Below are 18,875 nucleotides of genomic sequence, written 5' to 3'. Positions count from 1 at the left end.
ATACATACACATACAGACATACACACACATATATACATATATACATATATATATGAACGTGTATCCATCACAAACCACACATCAACTACCCATATATGCATGCTCACACATGTACACACTCATGCACACATACATGCACCACACATGCACACTTTAGTACACACATCTATGCTCACACACGCGTGCACTCACCATACAAGTGAACTCACACTCGGCTTTTCAAGCACACCCTATCAGATTACAGCCCCTGCTCTTTAATCCCTACTTCTACATTGCCTGTGCATGAGAACTGCACCAGACAGACAGACAGACAGCTCAGTTTTTTCTCTCTTTAGTGCTGATGAGAAGAAATGGCGTAGCAAGTGAGGGAGGAACACAAACCGGCTTCTTCAACTTCCTTCTTTTTCGACCGCTTAATCTTCTTCTTCAGGACCTTCATGAGGAAGTTTGCAAATTTATTGTTTTCTCCGAGGGCTGACTGGAAGCCAGAGTAGAGCGACTTTTCCTGCTCCTGGAGTTTGTTGATTTCATTCTTTTTGTCTTCCATCTCTTTAAGAGTTTCGTTTATTTTCCACTAAGGGAGGGCGGGAAGAACATAACATATGTAACGTGTCTAACATTCTGGCTGCAGAGTGCAATGCCTGTTTCAATGCAAAGCTAGAGTCTAACAGATATTTCTGAGCTTCTTAATAGAAATCTATTTCTGATGTTTCTAGAACTGTTTATTTGATTAAATTTACATTCCTTAAAAATATCACTCAAGTTCAATATCTTTGAAATGTTCACGTTTGTCAAAAAAAAAAAAAACAAATTAAACAAATTGGAATTTTGGTTTGATTGTTTGTTTGATCGTTTGTTGTTTGAGTCAGGGTTTCTCTGTGTAGCCCAGGGTGTCCTGAAACTTGCTCGGTAGACCAGGCTGGTCTTGAACTCACACAGAGTTCTGTCTCTGCCTCCTTAGTGCAGGGACTAACGGTGTGTGCCACCACCAGCCAGTCGGATTAGAATTTTTACTGACAGATAAGATGGCACCTACAGAGAAACACAGTCACGGGTTTGAAGCAGTGCACCTAACATGGCGCAGGGCCAGCATTCATAGCTGGATTTCTGAACGTCCATCCCAGGAGTCTGACCAACATCTCCAACTCAAGCCATGAAGGACTGCCCACTGACCGGGGCAGTATCTGTGACCAGACATGAACCTCAAAAAGGACTGCGCAGAGTGACGCATTTCAAACCTGACCCCTCCCTGAAGAATCACCTGAGAATAAAGCAAGCAGCACACCCAGGGCTCTGACAGGCATCTGGAGGCCCCGGAAGGGAGTGGAGGCCAAGGGAGAGGAGGCTGTAGCCAGTAATTCAACTCTGTGCCCACTCCTCTCTCTCCTTTACTCTTTCTTCCCCCGCCCCCCACCCCCATTTATGCTCAGTGCCACTTTAACCCTCTCACACCTTCTTTCTTCCTCTTTTGATCTTTTATTATCCGCCCCCTGCCCCACCCACACCCAAAGAACACAGACCAGCCTGGTAGGCGGGGTTTCACTTCCTGAGACTTGCGATTCTTAGATGATATGAGGGCCTATTTTCCTACAACGCCCTCACCCTGTTCTGTTTGTGTGCTGCTCAGTTAGGTATGAGGATTGCTGTGTATTCTTTACCGTATTCCCACCCATCGTGATTATAATCTTCTAGGGATTTAACAAACTCTGATGTTCGTAGACCCTAACTCTTCCCGGCTGTATCACCCAGACAGATCTTTCTTTCTCTTCAAAGGCAGACAACAGTCCTTGTTCTTACTCCCCAAAAGCAATCTACAGATCAATGCAATCCTAAACAAAACTCCAATGACATCCTTCACAGAAATAGAAATCTTTAAAAAAAAACACAGGAAGTAGGAAATATCCTGACAGCCAGAGCAATTGTACACGAAAATAATTCTGCTGGAGGGATCACCATGCCATGTGTCAAGTTAGAGTCACAGAAAACAACAACAACAACAACAACAAAAAACCTGAAACAACAACACAGCTCAGTACTGCCAAACAATTGGGCACACAGATCAATAGAACAGAATAGAAGACCAGATACAAGGCCACATAATTATAGCCACCTTATTTTGACAAAAATGCCAGAATCAGCAGCAGCAAATGGTGCTGGACACACACACACACACACACACACACACACACACACACACACACACATGTATATATATCAACATGCATAAAAATGAAATTAAGTTCTTATCTTTCACCTTGCCCAAAAGTTGACACCAAATAGATCAGACCATCAACCTAAGGCCTGAACACCCATGCCAGATATGGGACATCCCTGTGAGTTATTGGGCAGGAAGGCCCCAGAGAGTCCCAAAACAAAACAGGCCACTGCTGTTACTTTTAGCTGGCCCTTTAAGCATATGGTAGGACCCTATTGCCAAAGACACCACAAACTTTGGTTGTATAAAACCAAGCCGCGACTGACCTCCAAACTTCTTCTCTGTTCCTCACTTTTTCAAGTGCTGGAGGGGTTTTGCCAGCCACTGGGAGAAACAGATCATCGACAGCCTTACTCAACATGCTATAATAGCATGTTATAATATCATCCTTCGAGGCCGTATGTGCCAGCTGTGCAATACTGAAATGACACTACATGTGTGTCTTCCTGCTTTCTGATCAGAGTTGAGGTCTGTTCCACAGGAAAGAATTCATCCTGGGCATTATGAACCTGGGCAAAAACTGGGGTGAGTATGGACCCTAAGAGGACCCTATTACTGTTGTTTCACTAAATGGGCAAATTGTCAAATTGACTTCTAAAGATCTACAATTGTATTCATAGAATATAATCTGTTCTCTACCTTGGTCAGAGGGAAGCTCACTTTTGAGGTGGGCAGCTGTTAATGCAGAGACTTATAACTGATCAAAAGTCTAAGAATGGGTGATAGTTGAGGACCTAAATGGGACATCTATACCACTCCTGCCCCAAGGTTTAGGAGATAACACAGAAGAGAGGATAAGGACTATAAGACTCAGAACATCAGAGGAGTGCTGTGAAATGCTGTCTGTTAGACATGGCATGGTCATTACAGTCATGGCTTCACAGCAGCTATGGTTACTTGCATAAGACCTGGGCTAAATCAAAGCAGTCAACATTCTATCTTGAATGAGGATGTGCCTATGATGTCCCAATTCTAGGGACATTCTAGGAAAGAAATTATGTGAAATGGAAGGATGCTGAGGGAGACAGAGTAATTTTTCTTTGGGTGTGGTTATTGGTAGGCTGTCCATTCTCTGACGGGATGAGGGGGAGGAGGGGGAGATGGGGGAAGAGGGAGAGGAAGAAGTTGGGAGGGGCTGGGGACTGGAAGGAAGGAGCTGATGGGTGGAAATGGTAAAGATACATTGTTATATGAGTATGTGAAATTGTCAACAAATAGAAATGTTCTTACAAAACTGTATCATTTGCGGAAGAATGGTTGCAACAGGAGATAATTACATTAACCAAATTAAGCTAGTAATAGAAAGACAGATACGGTTTTTTCTCATAGGTAGTTCCTAGATTTTGTGTGAGTTTATGTTCATATGTCTGCAGGGGTACATGTGTTCACAAATATGCAGAAGTCAGAGATCAATATTGTGTCTTCCTTTTTTTTTTTTTTTTTTTTTTTTTTTGGAGCTGGGGACGGAACCCAGGGCCTTGCGCTTGCTAGGCAAGTGCTCTATCACTGAGTTAAATCCCCAACCCCTATTGTGTCTTCCTTAATCATTTTCTACTTTATTAATTTTAAATGTCCCTCACGTGTGTGTGTGTGTGTGTGTGTGTGTGTGTGTGTGTGTGTGTGTGTGTGTGTGTGTGTGTGTATGGCATGCATGGTCAAGAAGACAAGTTTTGAGAGTTGTCTTGCTCCATCTACTACAGTGGTTCTCAACCTGTGGGTCACCTCTATCTCCAAAAATATTTCCAATACAATTCCTAACAGTGGCAAAATTATAGTTATGAAGTAGCAGCAAAAATAATTTTATAGTTGGGAGGTCACCACAACATGAGGAACTGTTATCAAAGGATTGCAGCATTGGGAAGGTTGAGAACCACTGGTCTAGTGAATGGACTGAAGAGCTGAACTCAGGTCATCAGTCTTGTTGGCAAGAACCTTTATTCACTGAGCTACCTTGCTGGCCTTCTCTGTCTTGTTTCCCTGAGACACCATGTCTCAACTGAACCTGAAGCTTCCAGCTTGGCTACACTGGCTGACCAGTAAGTGCCGCAGACCCTCCATTTTCTGCCTCCTGGATGTGGATTGCAGACATGGGCTGTCGTGCCGAGCTCTTTCCATTGGTTCTGGGGAATCAAATTGATCTTCCCTGACCTAAGGAGAGCAGCCAGCCGGGACCCAGCTGTCCTTACTTGCATGTCTTGCTCCTCTCGGTCTAAGGAGTTAACTCGCTCTTGAAGAATATTTTCCTGTTTCTCAAAATTCTTGAGGAGAAGCATTTCTTGAAATAGCGTGACGTGGTGTAGGTCAGATAATTTCATCTGAGTGTCCAGCTTCAGTTTCTGATGTCTTAGAAGATGAAGTTCTGCATCGAAAGTGACAGTCAGCTCTTTGATCTGAGGTAGAAGAGAGATTCGAGGATATGGAAGTTAAAAAGAAAATGTTCTTTTTCAAACTCTCCAACAGTATTACTATATCTAAAATATTTCTCATCATATATTTTGAGTAGAGATATAATTATGTGTTCAAATAAACTCACTTATTAGTGGCGCTAAATTTGCATAGTTTAGTGATGGAAATTCTATAATACAGTCCTTAAAGTTACTTTATCACTATTGACTAAGACATTGTTCAGTGACATCTCATATATACATATATATATATATATGTATATATATAATCTAACCGACTTTTAAAGCTTTTTCACAGTAAGTCTAAATAAACATTACTCTTAACTCCTTTATTTAAAAGAATTGAAAATGTAGACAGGTGCCTAGCCCAGTTGTCATCAGAGGGGTATCATCCAGCAATAGATGAACAATGGGAACAGATGGAGAGACCCACAGCCGCTAGGCAGAGCCAGGGTGTGGTGGTTTGAATAGGTTTGGTCCCCATAGACTCATGTGTTTGAATGCCTGGCCCATGGGGAGTGGCACTACTAGGAGTGTGGCCTTGTTGGAGGATGTGGGAATGGGAGTTTAGGTCTCTATGCTCAAGCTCCATCCAGTGTGGAATTAGAGTTGCCTACAGATCAAGATGTAGCCTCTCAGATCCTTCTGCAGCACTATGTCGGCCTGTAGGCTGCCATACTCCTATCATAAGGATAATGGACTAAACGTATGAAACCGTAAGCCAGCCCCAATTAAATGTTTTCCTTTATAAGAGTTGCCTTGGTCATGGTGTCTCTTCACAGCAATGGAAACCCTAACCAAAACACAAGGGAACCCTGAAGAAGGCAGGATCAGGGGTGGTAAGTGGGGGATGGGGTGAGACTTTAGGAGCCAAAGGGGTCAAGTATACCATGAGAACACAGCCCACAGAATCAACAAAGCAGGGCTCATGGGAGCTCACAGAAACAGTAGTGACAAACATTGACCCAGTATGGGTCTGAGCAAGAGCCTTTGCATATACCTCATGGTTGTAGAGTTGGTGTTCTTGTGGGACTCCCAACAGTGGGAGTAGACGGTGGCTCTGACTCTTTTGCCTGTACTTAGGACCCTTTTCTTCCTACTGGGTTGCCTCATCCAGCAATGATAGGAGAGTTTGTGCCCAGTCCCATTGTATCTTGTTAGGCAATGTTTGGTGGGTATCCCTGGGAGGATAATATTTGTTCTTTTGAAGGGAAACAGAAGAGGAGTTGATCTGGGGAAGAAGGGATGGAGGAATGCTGAGAGGAGTGAAGAGAGGGGAAACTGGTGAGAATGTAATGTATGAGAAGGGAATAAAAATTTAAAAAGAATGAAAAATGTTTTACATAGGCAAATAAAATAATAGAGTCACAAAAAACTATTTAATTATCACATTTTTGAAATGAAGAAATGAGGTTAAAGGTGATTGCCCTGTAATCAAGGCTACCTTAATAGAAAGGGGAAACAGAAATCCCACCTCCACAATCCAAGTCCTGACTCCTGGTCTGGACCTTATTCCACTATGGCCAAGGAGCTGTATATCCTCATGTGTACTCTGATTGGGCACAGCTCTACCTACTCATGGCAGCGTTGATGAAAAGCCTAAGAGGGAACCATGACTATTGATGACCTCAAGGAAACTTGTGCAGTGGGGAGCAGAAAACCATTGAATGTAATTTGTTGGATTCTACGTCACAGCAATTCTTGACTGTCAAAAGCTTGGTGCGTGTGACACCCCCTGATAGAGAATAATGGACAGAAAGATGTCTGTGGGTTTGTGGTGGTCAAATTGCTAGAGAATTTTAGAGTGCTAAAAATTCAGAAATCAACCCAAGGAAAAGACCCAAGCTTTTAAGTAAGTATGGCTAGAGAGTGCATATTTGGGCTTCCTTTATGTGTATTCAATGAGGCCGAATTATTCCTAATTTCTCTGTAGGCAGGAGGGCATTTTCTTTTTCAAAAAGCCATTGTGAAACCAGCCCACAGGAGTCTGCAGGTCTGTATGGGCTATCCCTGTTCTGTTGACTCCTGTAGCTGACAGCTTGCTAGCTTTGTGAGGGTAGTGAGTGTTTTTCTTGAGCACTGCTGTATTCCGTGCTATTAAATCCCTGCATGTGGCATAGCCAACAGATGTTTGTTAAATTGATAAAATCAATAAATTAATGTGATTATAGCAAAGCTTGTGAATGAACATCTACTATGTGTCTCATGTCTAGACAATATGAGGGAAACAGAAGAGACCTGTGAAGCGACATGGCCCTTATCTGAAGGACGGTAAACTCTACCTGGTAAGACAAGGCTAACACACATGAGACATCAACAAGACAAGTGTAAGACACAAGGTGCTGCCCGCAGGGGCAAGGGAGTCCAGAAACAAGGAGAGGGTGGGTGTGGGTGATGCCAGAGAGGACTTGGACTGGTCTCTGCTTTGAATGGTCCCAGCTCTGAAAGGTAGTCATTGCAATGACAAGGAATCGGTAAAAAGCTCCCGTTATGAAATGGTGGTAAAAAAGAGAGCTAAGGAGGCAGGACTAGTAGGAGAACAGGTCTGGGTGGAGTAGGGCGATGATGGAGACGGCTGGGGAGTTACTTTTGCAGGGTGGAGCTGAGGAAGGAGCTCCTTGTTTCCCTGGAAATAACAGCACCTGTCACTCCAGTTATAGAGTAGAACTGAATCCAGTCACCACCACAAATACTTCCTCCTACTGGAGCCACCTATACACTAAAGAACGGAGAGTGGATGGGCCAGCGTGTTCACACCTGCAATCCTGAACTTTGAGGAGGCCAGTTCAGGCTACATAGTGAATTTTAGGCCAACCTGAGCTACAAAATGAGACTAAAGAGACAGAAAGACAGAGATACAGAGACAGAGAGACAGTGTGAAAAGCAGAGGCTTCCATTTTAAGTACATCCTATTTATTGTCTCAAGGCTGTCCCTCTGGTTCCCTTTACCATGACTTCGTTGAGTTGCAAGTGTCTTCTGATGTGTTTCCCTGTAGAAAAAAAATGGATACAGAGCTCCAACATCCTACAGAAAGCCCAAAGATTAGTTAGGGAACTACTGAGGGGGAGAATCAGTGAATACTGAGCAGGTCAGCATTTGGGGGAAAGGTTAATGCAGAGAAATTTGAAATCGACCACTATTCATTCTTTCAGCTTTCCATAAAGGGGCGGCTTTGCCTCTTACCCTGTTGCACAAAAATTGTTGCATGTACAAATGTTTAACCTCATCTCTCTTCATAATCTCCAACTCCACGTCGCTTGGCTCCGCCTTCTCAAACTCGGTTGCCTTTGGAAGCTCCAGGAAAGCAAATGCCTTGGACGACCGAGACAGGGAGTCTCTCGTTGTCAGGTCTCCTTCCTTGCCAGAGGACAGTTTGAGGAACCCTAGCCCTCCCCCAGTTGAGGCCCCAGATCCTGACTGCTTGCTGCTGTTGCTGCTCTTGTCATCCTGCCGCTGCTTCTGCTGCTTCCTCTTAAATCTCAAGAGTGTTTCCTCGTCGTACTGAAATCTCCTTTCTGGAACTTCTTCTGGATATATCTGCGGGACTTGGGGGATGGTCATGTGCTTGGCCGGGGGGATGGAAGACTGAATGGTCTTCAGTTCTTGTACCAGGCACTGGATCTCCTCGATGACGGCCAACTTGAGATCTCGAAGGGAAAGTATGCACTTGTTCATGTCCCGCTTCTTTCCGTGGGCCTGGAACAAGGGAGAGAGAGGGTGGGAAGCGACATCACAACCTTCTCACAGACGGCACCCTGGAACGGACATTCACCCTTTATCTCTGGACTAGCAAGGCTAGGGGAAAGCGAGCATCTCCATTCGAAGCACTCTGTTATGCTTCCCTCTGGCTTTCAGGTGCCGCCCATTAGGACTGGAGGCAAGCCTGGACCTGACCCCTTTCTCTTTCTCCCATTGGACCTTTCTGCTTGTTCTCAAGGTTGGGTTTCCTGTCCTTCATCCTCTTCATGGAAGTCTGTCAGGTGCTTAGCTGGTCACTCTGGGCATTAACTAGCTCTTTTCCTAGATGGAAATTTGGGGTTTGTTTGTTTGTTTGTTTTAAGATTCACCTTTGCCTGCCCACATCGGACCTAACTATAAGTCATCCCATTCTCCTTCTGTACTTTTGCCACTGTTTACTGTTTACACCTTTGTGGTCATCCCGAACATCAGTATCACAGAGCACACCATGACATCTTTCTGCGGGTTTTCTCTTCTCTACTTATTTGAGCCAAAGCACATCTGCTCCGAGGCACTGCATACGCCCATGACTTGCTCATTATATACTTTGTCCTAGAAGCATCTCCCAGTGCCTAAGAGCACAACACCTCTCTGTACAATGAGGCTGCGAACAGACCGAGCATCACTCCACATGAAATAGTGTTGGTTTTTGGTTTTTTAAAAAAGACCAAATGTACTTTGTCAAGTAGTCTTCTAAAACTGACCTATATATTTACTGAAACATGATCAATGTGTTTACCTACTTGAGGATGAGTCTTTAAAGAATTAAAATGAAAAGTCAGCACTGGGTATGTGTGGAACCACCTAGTGGCTCTTACAGAGGATCCAAGTTTGATTCCCAGCACCCACATGGCAGCTCACAGCCATTTATAACTCCAGTTTCAGAGGATCCGATGCCCTCTTCTGGCTTCTGTGGGCAACACCATGCATGCACATAGGGGCACATCCATACATGCAGGTAAAACATTCTCACACGTTAAACAAACAAGCAAAATATTCACAAGAATATGTGTCTGTGAATAAGAAATAAGTAATACTAAAGAAATATAATGGGTAAATTAAACTTACCTTGGGGGAAAATAACTAGAAAAGTAATCTATAATCTAAATGGTCACTAGTAAGACATCTGAAATATTGATTGTGACCAGAAGAATAAAGTCATGGTCATTGATCCTTCATTTATGAATATTAGCTAGCATGCCAAGACATTTATAACACCAGCATAAATAATACCTTTTGCAAAAAAGAAAAGGACATATCTTCTTCAGGATACTTTTTCCACTTCTCAGAACATACTACCTACAGGATATAGAACTGACACTGACCCTTGTCAATGCAATACAACTGTGTAGTCTATACAACCACACTACGTATCCAAGTAGTTAATGCTCCTTTTGAACAAAGTAGCCTTATGCTTTCTGAGCCTCTAAGTGTAAATAAAGCAATCCCCTAACAATTTAAAGGGCGCCCAAGGAATTAGCATTGGTCAGAAATGCAGGAATAGACAAGGAAGGAAAAAAAGCCATTTAATAAGACAAATGAGGCTTAGAGTTGAGAATGATCGGTAACAGTTTAGAAAACTCAGAGACGAATGTGTTGGTTGGTTGGTTGGTTGGTTGGTTGGTTGGTTGGTTGGTTGGTTGGTATTTCATTTCTGACAAAAGATGAAAGTTCTATAAAGAAAAGATTAAACGATGACATTCATCCCAACCATTTAGTGGTGTGTGGCAGGGAGAAAAAAAAATCTACCAAGGGTTCCATTGCAATTCAGAAGTTCCATGTTCATGAAACAGTACAGGACTTTTCCCATAAGATGGCACGGAGCCATATAATTAACCCGAGGGGCGGTTCTGCGCTAGGAGCTGATAACACGCATAGACAAATCTCTTGCCCTCTCTGGGTCCCAGTCTCATCACTTATAAAAGGGGAAGGACATATTCTAGACTCCTACAAAAGTCGCCTTCAGCTCCAAATTTCTGTGTCTATGCATGTGTGGGTCAGAGAGACAAACGGGAGGTCGGGAGGTCATGAAGACTCGACTTAACAACAGGATGCTTTTCATGGTCACGGAGTCTGGGTGTTAAGTACCATCGTGTCAAGGAGCCCCAGTTCCTCCTCCTTCTTGGCCGCGTTGATTCTCATGTGCTCGGGAATTTTGTAGTCCGCGGCTGTCTTCAGATTGAAATCTCCCATGAATGTCTGGGCTTCTTTGATGGCCTGGACATCTCTGGGATCCTCATAGTCATCATCAGGTTTGCTCTTGTAACTATCAGAGAAGCAGATAGCATAGACATGAACGTGACAACAGACTCAAGAGGCACACTTGTCACCTCCAACCAGAACTCCATGGGAACAACTTTTGAGAGGTACACAAAGCAATGCTGAATCACCAGAGAAGCTGAGGATAGGATGAAAAACTATTAGGAAGCCAGTTATACAGTTCGGGGAAAAAAGATGAAATTATATTCACCAATAAAGAAGACTAGAAAAAGCTGTGACCTGGAATGCCCCAGGAGGCAGCTAGGAAATATCTTCTCATTAGAGCCTCAAGAGCGCAGGCGTAGAGTGAAATGGAACCCTGGATGTATTTGGTAACCTTCAGTGACAGGCTGTCAATGGATGCATCTGCTTTCCCATCTCCACACAGACAAGTCAGTGGTAGCTTCATACCAAGACAAATCTCAGGAATTGATGTCTAAAGAAACAGGACGCCTGGCTTAGGGTGCTCTAAGGTATCTTTGGGTATCCCTTATGAGGTCTTTAATTGGGAATTTCCAACCGACCACAATGAACATGAAGTCTGCCAGCTGGAGTGAGCGTGTGCTTCTGGTCTGCAGTCAGAGCTTTCTTTCCTTTCAGAGAAAAGCCCTCCGGGGACACAGACTGTGACCTAGCAGAGGAAGCCCGTGGAATCGTGTATTCCTCGATGATTATTCACACATGTAGATCTGCACCAAAAGGAAGGACTATGTTTTTGAAGGGGAGAATGTTCACAGGGGGTAAAAAGGAAGAGGAGGAGTGGATAACAGAGAAACGGGGCCTACACCATAAACTGTCCTCATGATGTAGGCAACTAGAAACCTGAACCGAAAATATAAGAAACAGTTACACTCAGACATGTTAGCATCGTCACGAGACATTGAATATGGGTAATAGGAAACCAACTCCTCAGGGAATTAAAAGGAAGTCATTCTGGTTCCTGGTTTCCTGTTTGGCGGAGATTACTAGGGTACAGAGTAAGTAGGCTCAGAGTCTTACTGACCGGAAAATAACCCAATGATCTCACCCGTTGAGGAGGCAGAGAAACAGTAGCTAGGCCTTTCACAGAAAGAATATGGAGCTAGAAGAGATAACACGGTTAGAAATCTATGGGGTTGTCTTCAATGACGTGGATGAGTACTAATCAAAACACATGTAACGAGAAATAGGATGGGTCATTAGAAACATACAAACCAGGGGGCTGCTGAATACTGCGGACAGTTAGGCACATCTGGGAGTAACTGTTCACCAGCTCAATGACTATTGACTACCGGCTAAGAGCAACCCTTCCCTAGGAGACCTGAACCACAGTATCAACCACCTTGCCCCAGTCTACCCTCACAGAGGACTGTACCCGGTAATGCACAGTCAAGTACACGATGAACTTCCAGACAGAATGGAGCACCATAGCCTAGATTTCGGCAGACCTAACGTAATTGCTCTCTATGATAATAAGAAATGAAATAAGGAATCTGACCAAAAAGCTAATTTTTAAATCTTAAACATTTAAAAATCAAGCAGCAAACATATAAATGAAACATATGTGAGACAAGAAATCTTAAGACTCACTGGAATTTTGTTTTGTACTGAGTGACAATTGGCATATATGAAATTTATGAAACATGGTTAAGTTCATGCTTAGAAGAAAATTTATAGTTTATGGGTTTATACTAGAAAAGAAAGGTGTGGAATCAAAGCTAATGCACTGTACATTGTAAGGAGACAGAAACACCTAATTAATCAAGACAAGAAAGGAACTCATTTTTAAAATCAGAAGTGCAGGAGTAGGCAATTATTTTAATACTTTTGAGCAAAAGTTAGGTTTCTGAAAACGTTAATAAGATTGGTAAATGATAAGCTAGAATGGCCAAGAAAAATAAGGTAATAATTAGTAACTCCCCACAACTAAAGGCAAGTGACGGAAACAAAACCAAAAAAGCCACCCCACAGCGACAATCTAGGTTAAAAAATATCCATGAATTCCTTAAAGACAAAAAATTCAAAAATTGACCCAAGAGAAAAAGTGAAATCTGAAAAGTGCTATCATAATAAACGGTTTGAATTTGTATTTGAAGTCATCTTTCAGGAACACTACAAAATCGGGTGGTTTTACTCATGACTTCCACCGAGCGTACAAAGACACAACGGCAAGCCTATGCGAGCACCTTCAGGTCGTGGGACAGGAGTAAACAGCTCTCAACCGCTTTCGTGAAATCCACATTGCTTTGATAACAACCCGTTATTGCTGATAAATGAGTGAATAAAAAAGTTAGGAATAAAAGAGAATTTATTCAACTTCATAAAAAAAAGTGTAAAATCCTAAAAGGATGCAGTGAGTGATTCTCCCTAACGCCAGAGATAAACAAGAATATCTCGTCTCATTATTTTCAGCCACCATAATAGAGTATGTTCCAGACAATAAAATGAAAAATAAGTAATAAAAGGCAAAAGGATTAGTAATGCAGAATCAATCTTTAATGCAAAGTGAGGTCAGCAAGATGAAAAGAGTAGAATAGAAAAAGAATAGGAAAAAAAGACAGAAGGGTTTCACACAGAAACTGAACTATTGCTGCAGCCAGGTCTCATACAGTGTTCCTGAGCCAAGCGCTTCTCTGTTCTTTTTTTCTGTTCTTTTTTAACGTCTTCATTTAAGTACCAACCATGTCAAACAAACACAGCATTTGTGAAGTTAAATGTGGGGGTCACAAATTGAGAGTGTAAGAATATAAGCCGCACGTGACTCACAGCTCCTCCCATTCCCTTTTGCGCTGCAGGATCTTGAGCTGAGCCCGTTCGGCTTGTTGTACGAGTTTCCTTGTTTTCTCGATTTGGTTTTCTACCATAATTTCACTTAAAGTTCTAGGCCGAGCTTTCTTCCCTTTTTCCAATACTACTTCTTCTTGTAGGCTCAGACTTCCACCTGTACAAAGAATTACTTTTTAATACTTCCAAGACAGAAAAGTAACTCTCAAGTTCTGATTTCAACCTATACACACACACACACACACACACACACACACACACACACACACACAGATAAAATATGGAACTACCATGAATTCAACCCCCGAACCACAGATGTTCTTTGACCTTTGATCCCGGGTCACATCCTGATAAACCCACTCTAAACTGAAAGTGACTGATTTTAAATTTTATTTATGATATCCAGCCCGTAGAATAAAATCATAGCTGAGCATACCGTGCTCAGAATATCTACATTAGCCTACCCAACACTCAAAGCCTACTTTACAATAAGATACTGAGTATCTCAGGCAAGTTTTAAAACATTGTACTGACCATGGAAAATAGAATGGCTGGGCGGGTACGCTTACACGCCATTTCAGAGTTACAGAAAAGTAAGTTGAACACTCATTAAGTTGTCTACTATTTCTAGAGTGCAAAGTCAGAATAGAAATCGCAGGCACGGGGTTGGGGATTTAGCTCAGTGGTAGAGCGCTTGCCTAGGAAGCGCAAGGCCCTGGGTTCGGTCCCCAGCTCCGAAAAAAAGAACCAAAAAAAAAAATCGGCACAACCAGGCACAATTATTGCTGCTAATCATTTTCTATTTAAAAAGTTGGCAAAATAATGGTCCAGCCCCCGTCCCTGAGGCTCAGGGAGCACTGCCAAAGAACAACAGAGACGCAGAGGATCAGGGAGTCCACTGTGAGACCGTTTCTCCTACGAGTGTCAGCAGCTACAGCCGTGAAGTTTCACCAACATGACTGGGCTGAACAAGGACAATGGACATTCCAAGGTGGATGGGGGAAAGGCCACACGTCCCCAGTTTCATCAAGAATGAGAGGCAACTAAGAATGGATAGTTGGGGGCTGGAGAGATGGCTCAGCGGTTAAGAGCACTGACTGCTCTTCCAGAGGTCCTGAGTTCAATTCCCAGCAACCACATGGTGGCTCACAACCATCTGTAATGGGATCTGATGTCCTCTGCTGGTGTGTCTGAAGTGTACATACATACATAAAATAAATAAATCTTAAAAAAAAAAAAACAGGGAGGAGCACAGCAACTGGCTATCGATACCAAATGGTCATTCCCAGAGGCATACATGTAAGGAATATTAGACAACCGAGAAGCTTGTACTTATGTACGTGTGTACATATGTGTATGAACAATGGAAAGATGAGGTCATGAGTTTGAACGCAGACAGGAGGTGTGTGTGTGTGCGGGGTTTAAGAGAGGAAAGAGAAAGGGCAATGTTGCAATTATACAGTGTCGGAAAGTAAGAGATTTAAAAATGCGAACTGCGATAAGAAATCCTTTGATTTTGGGGGTTGGGGATTTAGCTCAGTGGTAGAGCTCTTACCTAGCAAGCGCAAGGCCCTGGGTTCGGTCCCCAGCTCCAAAAAAAAGAAAAAAGAAAAAAAAAAAGAAATCCTTTGATTTTAATTTTTATAAAGGGTAAATGTTATGGCAGGGCATAGACTGAGTAAACTTCATAGTCAAATATGAAGGAAGTTGGCAAAATAAAACTAATGTTAGCTCCTTACGAAGTGGCTTAAATAATGTGGGAGCAGGGGAAGACTGCGGCGGCCGGAGAGTGTGTTTGCAAAGCTGCGTTAGGATGAGGTTGAGTGAGTGGGCATTTGACATAGAGTTTGAACTGACACTTCTCGGGCCAAGAGAAACAGGCTGTGGCCACTTAAAAAATCAACAACAACAACAACAAGACCCTTTCTGAAAAGGCCACTGTAGGATTCCTGTGCACTAGTGAATGGCCCCACATCCAAATATATATGGGCAACACTAATTGCACTTAGTAGGTCTTTTAAAAAAAAAACCACATGATTGGGTGAGGGATCATATTTTATTATATTCTTTTATGAAATTCTCAAGAACAAAAGGAAAAGTGTAAAAATTAATCAGAAGCACCTCACATAGGAACTACAGTTTTAAAGCAATTGGTTTTACCAGTGATCAGGTGTCTGTTGAGGAGTGACTCCTCATGGTCCGTGTATACAAAGATATACATTTAGACATACATTAAAATGAATGATAGGCCAGGTGTGATGGGCACGTCTATAATCACAGCCCTTGGGAGGGAGAGGCAGAAGGATCAGATGTTGAAGGCCAGCCTCAGCTCCTAGTGAGTTTGAGGCTAGCCAGAGCTCACAAAAGTAGAGATCAAAACAAAACGTGCTATAAATACACAACTGAATTTTATCCAGCTATAAAGAAGAATGAAATTATTCTGTTTGCAAAAAAAAAAAAAAAAAAAAAAGATGCAACTGGAGGTGATCATGTTCTGTGAATTGAGTCAGTCTGCGACAGATGATCGTCACATTTTCCTCCCCAGAACTTGTCTTCCTTTGGCTAGCCTTCTGGAGGAAACAGGCTGCCGGGCTGGGGCTGGGGGCGGGCTGGGGACTGAGGGAAGAGGTTAGGCACCATCTTCACACCTGCATTCTGTTTATATGTTTTTGGAAAACAGTTGGAAATGCAGTGTTTTAGCTTTATGTGCTTCAGGGAGAGAACCAGGAATATGGAAAGGAACAGAACCTGGGGGATACTCTACATCAGAGGCTATTTGGATATGGGAGGTAGGAAAGCTACACCATCCTATGTTCTCATCCTCGGTCTGAGTAACACGGCCACTGTGGGTTTGATTTAGCAGCAATCCGATAAGAAAACAGGTGCAGTGCATTTGGGGGAGTGCACCTGCATCTAGTCTTAGCATCACCACACAGCTCTGACTTGCAAGATAACCTATTCCAAGGAGGAAGATCATGGAAGGGGAAAGACAAATTGAGCTCCAGACACCAGAGCAGGGTCTAAGTCCTGTTCTATGAAAAGTCAAGTCTGTTGGGAAACCGTACTGATATGGACTTAAAGCCTCCTGTCGTCCGGACGCCCACCTGTATCTCTTTGGCTCTCCCTCTTGCCAGGCCCTTCCTTTTCGAACCTCTCCATTTTACTAGGTCTTCTGTCAGTCTGACTTGGACGTTTTAACTTGGAATACTTAGAGGGCTTCACCAGCCTATAGGAGGCTATCTGGTGGTCACTCTGGATGGCGTAAACCACAACGGTGTCACTTTCCAATGGTTCACGAAATCTGAAAAAAAAAATAGAATAGGTATTTGCAATAGTTGATATTTTGATCATTTTGCAGTGATCACATTATGCCAATATGTTTATGCACTGCTCAAAATTTAACCATCCTTTGCCATCGGAGTGCTATGAAAGTTGGGTTGCACTTGATTGAAAAGTAATAAAAAATTAATTCTAGTGAAACCAGTAAACATTCCATTATTAGTCAATATACCACCAAATTTTGCTAATATGTGCTAAGGGACAACTTATAGTTGGGCTCCAGTTTAATGGAAAACAAATCATAACAAACTCTGAATATGTGTTATCTACTGCTCTATGCACTGTTGACCATGAGTCATATGCATTGTGTAAGGATGAATGAAAATACATAAATTATATAAAATGTAAATATCTGTGTATAAGTACAGGATTCCTAAGCTAAAAGGAAGGAAAAAAAAATGAACACTTACTCACCAAAGACTTAAGGAACTTTACTTCACTGGGATATTTAAACACAGTTTCTTAAACTCTGTGGTCTGTGTGACTGTCATGTGTGTGCATGTGTTCATAAACATGTGTTAATGACTCAGAGGCTAAGAATACTTGCAAGAACTGGACCTGAACACTTAGCAACTCTCATAACTAACAACTTCCTGGGATCCAGTGCCCTCTTCTTCTGGTCTCCATGGACACACACACACACACACACACACACACACACACACACACACTTAAAAATAAAATAAATCTATAAGAAGAAGAAAGACAGCTGCATGATCATTATACACAATCTTAGACATATGTGAATGAGAGAAGCTAGATGCAAAAAAAAAAAAAAAAAAAAAAAAAAAAAAGTACAAAAAAAAAAAAAACCAAACCCATTATTTAGCACTACAGTTATATGGAGGTCACCGACAGAAATGATCTATAGCAATGAAGACTGCACACCAGAGAAAGGTATTAGCTGAAAGGAGCCATGGGGGACCTGGTGTGATATAAATGTTCTCCATCTTAATAGAAACCATGCATGCATGAACTGACGAGCGTTAATGAAAGTATTGATTGGGCTGTCTATGAAGGTGTGTACTCCCCTGTCTATAAATCAAACCTCCATAAAGAACAAAAAGGCGTTTCTCCTAGGAAGACAAACTGGTAGGTGAAGGTGCCTAGGCAGAAGCAGGCTATCTCTTACTATCCGTCTTCTAACCATGTTTGACTTGGGGTGTCTAAAACATGGACGCCTTCATAGATGTGATTTACTCTGGCATAAAACAAATAGTTTGTCAAAAGAGAAACCAAATAGGCATTGTAAATTTAGAAAATGTAATGGTCACCCAAATTCCCAACATATAACTAGAAGGGATGAGCCAATAGCACAGGAAGACACCATGGGCAGGAGGAGTTGCTTGAGGTGTACCTCACTCCCACCTCACTCCCTGGGTACTTCACAAGATGGCTCCTCTGGCCATGGGCACCACAGCGCACAAGCCTATCACAAGTGTGCTTTCGGACATCTGAACGTGCGGGGCAGACACACCTGTCCTGGACCTTCTTCAGGCCGAGCTCGTACTTCTGCTTTTCCCAAGCCAGTTCCTTTTCCACTTGCTCGATTTTGACACTTGTTTTCTTGTGGATCTCAGCGTGAATTTTAGCATCGATGTTGAATTCCTGCAGGTAAGGAGGATTCTTATCATCAAAGGTTCTTATTTTGTTTTTAAATTATATTGCGTGCACGTTCACGTGCGTGGGTGAGTGTGACAGTCTCTCACTGGGACCTGGAGCTTGCCAGTTGGGCCAGGGTGGCCTGTCTCTGTCTCCCCAGTGTTGGCATTAGAAGCACAGTCCGCCATGCCTGCTTCTATGAGACTATTAGAGATTAAATTAAAATTCTTATACGGACTAAGCCATTTCCTTGGGCGCTCTGCTAGACTTTTAACAATAACTCTGTTTAGGAAATAGTTGAAAATGAAATGAAGGGGCTGGGGAGATGGCTTCATGGTTAAGAGTATGTTTACTGCTTTTTCAGAGAACCTGGATTTGGTTCCTAGCATTCACATCTTGACTTACAATTATCTGTAACCCCAGCTGCAGGGAACTGAAACCCTCTTCTGGCCTCTATGAACATTAGACATGCACACGATGCACATGTACACATGCAGGCAAAAACACTCATGAACATAAAATGTCCCAGAAAGAAAAAACAACATAGCCCAAT

The 18,875-nt window shown here is 42.6% G+C and overlaps 1 protein-coding gene across 1 annotated transcript in view; it reads right to left on the bottom strand.

Moving 5' to 3' along the window:
• Nucleotides 1–18,875, bottom strand: part of Cfap44 (cilia and flagella associated protein 44) — an 80,256-nt gene that overhangs the window by 20,240 nt on the left and 41,141 nt on the right. Inside the window, exons 22-28 of the mRNA XM_032900232.1 lie at nucleotides 18,198–18,328; nucleotides 16,486–16,682; nucleotides 13,364–13,538; nucleotides 10,448–10,625; nucleotides 7,805–8,317; nucleotides 4,402–4,605; nucleotides 382–574 (exon numbers count right to left, since the gene is read on the bottom strand). Of these exons, the coding sequence (XP_032756123.1) occupies nucleotides 382–574; nucleotides 4,402–4,605; nucleotides 7,805–8,317; nucleotides 10,448–10,625; nucleotides 13,364–13,538; nucleotides 16,486–16,682; nucleotides 18,198–18,328 (1,591 nt within the window). The remainder of the gene's footprint in view (nucleotides 1–381; nucleotides 575–4,401; nucleotides 4,606–7,804; nucleotides 8,318–10,447; nucleotides 10,626–13,363; nucleotides 13,539–16,485; nucleotides 16,683–18,197; nucleotides 18,329–18,875) is intronic.

This window comes from Rattus rattus, chromosome 4 (genome assembly GCF_011064425.1).
Source record: "Rattus rattus isolate New Zealand chromosome 4, Rrattus_CSIRO_v1, whole genome shotgun sequence".
NCBI classification, from domain to species: Eukaryota; Metazoa; Chordata; class Mammalia; order Rodentia; family Muridae; genus Rattus; species Rattus rattus.
This window is presented reverse-complemented; position numbering and strand designations above follow the sequence as displayed.